Source organism: Sarcophilus harrisii, chromosome 4, assembly GCF_902635505.1.
Source record: "Sarcophilus harrisii chromosome 4, mSarHar1.11, whole genome shotgun sequence".
Classification (NCBI taxonomy): Eukaryota; Metazoa; Chordata; class Mammalia; order Dasyuromorphia; family Dasyuridae; genus Sarcophilus; species Sarcophilus harrisii.
In genome coordinates this window covers 337,012,968-337,020,583 of record NC_045429.1, presented here as the reverse complement: position 1 = coordinate 337,020,583, position 7,616 = coordinate 337,012,968, and the positions used below count along the sequence as shown (strand labels likewise).

Here is a 7,616-nt window from a genome sequence, read left to right as displayed (position 1 = left end):
TAATGTTTTTCAACTTTCACCAGAAGCATTTTTACCTGGACCCCATCACCTTCCCTGCTTTCAATGCTATCAGTAAACATCTTTTTTTTTTTTTTTTTTTTAAATTAAAGCTTTTTATTTTCAAAACATATGCATAGATAATTTTTCAACAGTGATTTCTACAAAACCTTGTATTCCAAAATTTCCCCTCCTTCCCCCCACCATCTCCCCTAGATGACAAGCAATCCAATATATGTTAAACATGTTAAAATATATATGTATACATATTTATATAAGTATCTTGCTGTATAAGAAAAATTAGGAAAGGATTTTTCCTTTTTTTCAAAAAGGAAAAAAATGAGAAAGAAAACAAAATACAAGCAAACAACAACAAAAAGAGTGAAAATGCTCTGCTGTGATCCATACTCAGTCCCTACAGTCCTCTCTCTGGTGCAGATGACTCTCTTCATCACAAGATCATTAGAACTGGCTTCACTCTTTTCATTGTTGGAAAGCGTCACATCCATCAGAATTGATCATCGTATAATCTTGTAGCTGTGTATAATGATCTCCTGGCTCTGTCAGTAAGCATCTTGATGGGAATGAATAGTCTTCTGAGTGTCAAAGGGTTTGGTACCAGGGCAAAAGGAATGAGTAGAAGGGATATTTATAAGAGATGCCTGGTCCTTGAATTGATAATCTAACTGGGGAGACAGTAAAATAGTTTACAAAGACTATAGTATCTTTGATCTAGAAGGAGGATTTTGGAGATTCTAGCATCTAATTTCATTTTGCAGAGTATAAAAATAAATCTTCTTCACCACTCTTCCTCTCCCCTTCCTCCCCAAAGTAACTTACTCAGGTTCACAAAGTGAATTAATGACAACCCTAACGAACCCAGGTTTTCCACTAAATTACAACCATCATACTCTTAGAAAGAAGGGAGGAAGGAAACTGGCTTTTATCAAGGGCATATTCCAGGCATCATGCTAAACACCGGCTAAAATTAATTGAAAAGTTACAATCCCCATCTTCAAGAGTTTACATTTTAATGAGGGAAGACAATACTCACTGGGAAGCATTGGGTACATGCCTTTTAGCTTAAACTGACTCTGAAATGGATTAGAAACATCACAGAACTGTTTTTAGAAAATGGGCTCTTGATCTTTTTTGCATTTTTGACCCTTGGAAGTCCAGTAACACCAATGGACCCCTTCTCAGAAAAAATATTTCTAAATGAATAGGATCAAATAAACAAGATTACAAAGGAAAAGAGTTATATCAAAGAAACAGTGATCAAAATATTTTCAAAAACTTAAATTCAAGGATCTCCTAAAATCTTTCAATGGACTCCTTGGGGTTTGAATCCCCCTCTCTCCCTTTTGGAATTATAAAATTTCTTGGAGATCTTTTAGGCTTTTTTTTTTTTTTTTAGCCATAGAGAACCAGAGTAAAGGAGATATTAGAGTGGCTTAAGGTTAATTTAAGAGAGCTTCTTGGTAGAGCTCAGTTTTTGAGCCCCAAATGGCAGAATCTCTGGGAGATTTGGTTATGGATGGATGAAGAGTGGGATGGGCTTAATTCAAGAGGGCATCTGGTAGTTTCTGAATTCAGAATAAGGTATGGGGAGATGTGGATAAAGGTAGGCAAAAAAGGGGAGGACATTGTATAGAATGAGGGGTTGAGGAACATGGGATGGAGGCTTGTGTAAGAATATAGAAATGAGAGTCAGTATAATAGGAACTACTCTCTTTACCAGAATAGGGACTCTGTGATGGGAAGTGGGTAAGATGGAGCAGGCAGTTGGTGAATGCATCCTCATGGTCAGGATCCAGTGGGGTAGAGGGACCATTGTTAGGCTTCAGTATAGGACTGGCACTGGGGGGACAGAAACAGCAGAGAGATGGCCCCAGGATGGAGTTGATGAAGCTGTCAATCCTTCCCCATGGGCTCACATCAATTCAAATAGAAACTAGAGGGACGGGAAATGAGCTCTAATGGGAGCTGACTCATAGCCAGAGGACGCCATCTGCCATAATGGAGTCTGGGGAGGGGAGGACAGTTTCCCTGTTTCTCAGCCTGGGGCCGCGGAAAACTAGAGCTGTGAGCCTGAGTCAGGGAGGACTCTGTGTTTCTGTTGCTTTTTCTTTCTCCGTCCTAACGCTACTCTTAACTGGTGGGAGTTACTGAGTGGAAAACATGGCCAACCTGGGAGTAGACCTAGGAGGTGAATAATCTGGGAGCAGGGAGTTGCCTGAGACCTTAGGGGTGTTGAAATCCTCAAGGTAATGGAGAGTCAGCAAGAGCTGGCTCAGCCTCCCCAGTTGGGTATATAAAGGCTCTAGCAGCTGAAGGCAGTACCATTCAACCTTTCCAACCCTCTCTGAGCTATCTGTCTCTCTGAACACCTGCTCTTTCTCTCGACACCATGACCACCTGCAGCAGACAATTCACCTCTTCCAGCTCCATGAAGGGCTCCTGTGGGCTTGGCGGTGGCTCCAGCCGTGTCTCTATCCTGGGTGGGGGCTCTTGCAGAACTCCTAGTGCTTATGGGGGCTCAGGCTTTGGGGGCATGTCAGTGACAACTTCCCGCTTTTCCTCTGGAGGGGCCTGTGGCCTGGGAGGAGGCTATGGCGGGGGCTTCAGCAGCAGCAGCAGCTTTGGAGGAGCTCTAGGCAGTGGCTTTGGTGGAGGCTATGGAAGTGGAGCTGGTTTTGGTGGGGGCCTGGGTGGTGGCTTTGGTGGTGGCTTTGGTGGTGGCTATGGTGGTATGGACGGCCTCCTGGCTGGCGGGGAGAAGGTGACCATGCAGAACCTCAATGACCGTCTGGCCAGCTACCTGGACAAGGTGAGGGCCCTGGAGGAGGCCAACACTGACTTGGAGGTGAAGATCCGGGACTGGTACCAGAGGCAGAGGCCAACTGAGGACAAGGACTACAGCCCCTACTTCAGGACCATTGAGGAGCTCAAGAACAAGGTAGGTCTCACCTGGTACTCCTTTCTATTCTATCTAATCTCAGCTCTGGGATCTAGAGCGGAGCTGAACATAAATGGACAAAATAGGAAATCATGAGAAATGATAGGCTCATCAATTTAGACACATAAGAGACCTCAGTAGCCACTTTTTCAGATGGGGAAACTGAGGCTCAGAAAGATGAAATAACTTGCCCTGAAGAGTAAAGCGGCAGAACTGAGATTTGAACACAGAACCTCTCATTCTGTATCCAATTTTTGTCCCATTGTTTTGTCTTGACTTCCAAGTAGGGGATAATAAATAACCTGGCTGCTGTGACCACTAGGGAATTGTATCTTTTCCCAATGGGAAGGAAAATCTCTGCCAGTCATAGGATCATAGATTTAGAACTGAAATGGACTTTAGAGGCCAGCTAGTATAAATCTTTTATTTTACAGATGACCCTGGGAAAGTCACTTCTTAAATTTTCATCTTAAAATTGGGGAGGGGTGTTTGAATCTGAATTTTCTTGATGTCAGGTTCCACTTAACTATACATATTCTTAAATGCTAAGTAAGGTGCAAGAAAGGTGAGGAGGGGAGGACATGTGTTGATTCAGCCTCTCAGGACATCTCTAGTTATCCTGAAATAGCCTAGCCTTGAGCATTTCTTGATCTAGAGGAGATTGTACCCTAACTTTTACTGAATTTTCAGTGTGTAGCCAAATAGATCTTTCCTGAGTTTGGGATGGGAGGTCGGCAGAGGAGACTGGTGGATCTTGAAGCTGACTGTGTCTTGCTGGGTTATTTTCTCCTACCTAGATCCTAACAGCTACAACTGATAATGCTCAGACTGTGCTGCAGATTGACAATGCTAGACTGGCTGCTGATGACTTCAGAAACAAGTGAGTAGATGGCAGTCAATAGAGTTAATGTATCTGGGAGAACACAGGTCGGGTGGTAAGAGATGATGGCTCCTGCAATATCTAAAACTAGGGATGGACAGAGGACAGGAGGAGCTGGACACATTGTGAATGACCCTTACTGATTATCCCTCATCTCCCTTTCAGGTATGAACATGAGTTGGTCCTGAGACAGACTGTGGAGGCTGACATTAACGGCCTGCGCAGAGTGCTGGATGAGTTGACTCTTGCCAGGACTGACTTAGAAATGCAGATTGAAAGCTTGAAGGAAGAATTGGTCTACCTGAAGAAGAACCATGAAGAGGTGAGGTCTCTGGGTCTCTGGCCAAGGGTTGGAGTGTGGGGACTCAAGGAAAATCTTTCTTTGAGGAGAATTGGCTTTGGTGGGTGTGGGAGTTGTGGGGAAAGGAAGAAGATTCAGTTAACAGACAAGAAAGAAGGGGAGTCTGGCTGCCCCCATGACACAAGTAATGGAGTCTCTCATCATCTCTAGGAGATGAACGCTCTCCGGGGCCAGACTGGTGGTGATGTCTCTGTGGAGATGGATGCTGCCCCTGGCATCAACCTCAGCCAAGTGCTGTCCGACATGCGTGATCAGTACGAGCAAATAGCAGAGAAGAATCGCCGGGATGCTGAGGCCTGGTTCTTGAGCAAGGTGGGTGTCCCATAGTTCTTGAGCCCTCCAGAGAGAGAGTGAGCCCCCTTCAAAAGCTCCCCCCTCAAACATCCCCGTTTTCTTCCTATTGCAGACAGAGGAGCTCAACCGGGAAGTAGCCTCCAACAGCGAACTGGTCCAGAGCAGCAAGACTGAAATCTCTGAACTGCGCCGAACCCTTCAGGGACTGGAGATTGAACTGCAATCCCAGCTCAGCATGGTAGGTGAACCAGGGCTCCCATCATAGGTCATTTAAGAGATTATCTACTCCCACTCAGAGCTTAACTTGGTAGAGGAAGAAACAAACTCAGATGGGTACAACCCTCTTTGGAAGTGATGGGGGGGCTCATTTTGATTCACATCAATTCAATAAACATTCTTCAAATGTCAGGTACTGTGCTAGGCAATGGGGATAGAACGACAGAAAACAAAAACAATTCTTTCTCTCAAGGTAGTTATGGGAGAAATCTTATCTAAATATACTACCCAAACCTCAAAGGAAGTGTCTTGTTTCTGGTAGTAAATAGATCTTCTGATACCAAATTCTGTACTCATGTAGTAAGTGCTTGATAAATATTTTTTCATTCATTCATTCATCTATCCAGCCATCCATCTATTCATTCATTCATCCTTCTGGATTCTTTCCTTTTCTTTGCTTCTTTCCTCCCTCTATCCCTCCTTCCTTCCTTTTTTCTTCCTTCTTTCTTTCCTTCTTTTCTTCCTTCCTTAAGGTACAAGAAAGATGGAAAGGGGAGGAAGTATGATGCTTCAGCTTCTCAGAACATCTCTGGTTATCTTGAAATAGCCTAATCTTGAGCTTCCTTCTCTCTCTCCCTCTCTTTCCCTCTTTCTTTTTCTCCCTCTTTCCCTCCCTCCCTCCCTTCCTTCCTTTTTTCTTTCTTTCCTTTTTTCTTTCTTTCCTTTTTCCTTTCCTTTCCTTTCCTTTCCTTTCCTTTCCTTTCCTTTCCTTTCCTTTCCTTTCCTTTCCTTTCCTTTCCTTTCCTTTCCTTTCCTTTCCTTCTTTCCTTCTTTCCTTTCCTTTCCTTTCCTTTCCTTTCCTTTCCTTTCCTTTTCCTTTCCTTTCCTTTCCCTTTCCTTTCCTTTCCTTTCCTTTCCTTTCCTTTCCTTTCCTTTCCTTTCCTTTCCTTTCCTTTCCTTTCCTTTCCTTTCCTTTCCTTTCCTTTCCTTTCCTTTCCTTTCCTTTTCCTTTCCTTTCTTTCCTTTCCTTTCCTTTCCTTTCTTCCTTCCTTTCCTTCCTTCCTTCCTTCCTTCCTTCCTTCCTTCCTTCCTTCCTTCCTTCCTTCCTTCCTTCCTTCCTTTCTTCCTTCTTCCCTCCTTTCCTTCCTTCCTTTTTCTATCATCATATTACTTTTCTATCTTCATCACAGCCACTTTCAATAATACTGACAATATCCTCAGACATTTTTTGCTTATTTAATTTTATTTTTATAATACTGCTAAAAGAGCAGGGTTGACATTGTTAGCTCCATTTTATAGATGGTGAAAAAACTAAGGCCTAGAGGAGTGAGGTCATTTGCTCCAGATCACACAGCCAATTGGTGGCTGAGCCGAGTTGGGACTAGAATCAGTGGTGTGGTCTCTGGGTTCCTGGAAGGGTGACCCCACTGTTGCTGAATTCCTTGTCTTCTTTCCTCTCTCCCCCTCTCAGAAAACCTCCTTGGAAAACAACCTGGAAGAAACCAAAGGCCGCTACTGTCTCCAGCTGTCCCAGATCCAGGGGCTCATTGGCAGCGTTGAGGAGCAGCTAGCTCAGCTCCGGTGTGAGATGGAACAACAGAGCCAGGAATATAAGATCCTCCTGGACGTGAAGACCCGGCTGGAGCAGGAGATCGCCACTTACCGCCGCCTGCTGGAGGGAGAGGATGCCCAGTGAGTGGTCCAGTCCTTCTCAGCTTGATCTCCACTTCCCCCCTCCCCGCTTTTAGCCTAAATTACCTTTATTCATGATGCCTTATTCTAACACTTTATACTTTTCCCTTTGCTTTCAGTCTTTCTTCCCAGTACACATCTGGCCAGTCCTCCCACACCTCTCAGGAAGGTAAGGTTCTCTGGGTTTTATCTGCACATCTGGATTTCCCTCTTAAAGTCCATTGATTTCTAGGAAATCTAAGCTGGAAGGGTCCTTAGAGGTCAGGGATTCTTATTCTTTAATTGTGCTATAGATCCCTTGAGCAGTCTGGTGAAACCTACTACTTCCTTCTCAGAATAATGCATAAAATTAAAAGCATAAAATACCAAATAAAAACAGCTATATCAAAAAGTATTTTTTAAAAAGGCTCATGGACCTCAGATGAAGAACTTCTGATTCTGGTCCAGTCTCTTTTACAGAAGAGGAAACAGTCTCAAAAAGCCTTTGTTGATATAGTGACTAAGGGGCAGAGCTGGGACTCAAACTGAATTCTCTTGACTACAGGCCCAATGCTCTTTTCCCTTCTATCCTTCTCCCTCATTTTATGGAGGAGAAAACAGGCCCAGATGAGCATTGTTCCCTTTGGCAACAGTGAGGAAAGGGCTCATCTGAGCCTCTGAGGAAGGTTTATGAACCTATCCTTCAGTTTATTTGTCAAGAGAGAAGGGAGCCCTGCATGACATTTTCCTTCCAGCCCCTACTTCAGTCCCCGGCTTTATGGACTCCTCTCACTTTTTACCTTCTCCCTCACTGCAGGGCACTCTGGCCACCAGATCCGTCCCATCATCAAGGAACAGACTGTGACCACCACCCACAGCCAAAGCCAGCGCTCCAAGCACTGATCTGTGCTCCTTGGCATAGCTGGACTGCAGGCTTAGTCTCCTGTCCTTCCTCCTGGCCCAGCTAGCCACTGTCCCTCCTGACGGTGGAAAGAGTTGGTTTTCAGGTTCACAGCCTGGTGACTTCTGCTGCTTTATTGCATTCCCGACTTTTCTAGAGTATATCCCAGTCCCTTCCTCCTGTAGATTCCTAATAAAGCTGGCTTTCTGGTTATTGCAAACTTCAATTTGGTTTTCATTATTGAGAATGAGAGGGAGGGATGGTGGGCAGAGGTCAGCTTATATTTATTTGGTCAGCTGGTTGGTACAGTTGAAGTCAGAAAGAGCCATCTTCTTGA

At 44.3% G+C, this 7,616-nt stretch overlaps 1 protein-coding gene across 1 annotated transcript; it reads left to right on the top strand.

The window, feature by feature from the left end:
- The first annotated feature begins 2,328 nt into the window (after positions 1-2,328).
- Positions 2,329-7,311, top strand: KRT16 (keratin 16). The gene is made up of 8 exons (XM_012548281.3): positions 2,329-2,956; positions 3,754-3,836; positions 4,002-4,158; positions 4,348-4,509; positions 4,604-4,729; positions 6,179-6,399; positions 6,519-6,568; positions 7,196-7,311. Exons 1-8 carry the CDS (start codon positions 2,408-2,410, stop codon positions 7,279-7,281), a joined length of 1,434 nt encoding a protein of 477 aa, XP_012403735.3. The 5' UTR covers positions 2,329-2,407; the 3' UTR covers positions 7,282-7,311.
- Positions 7,312-7,616: the final 305 nt, after the last annotated feature.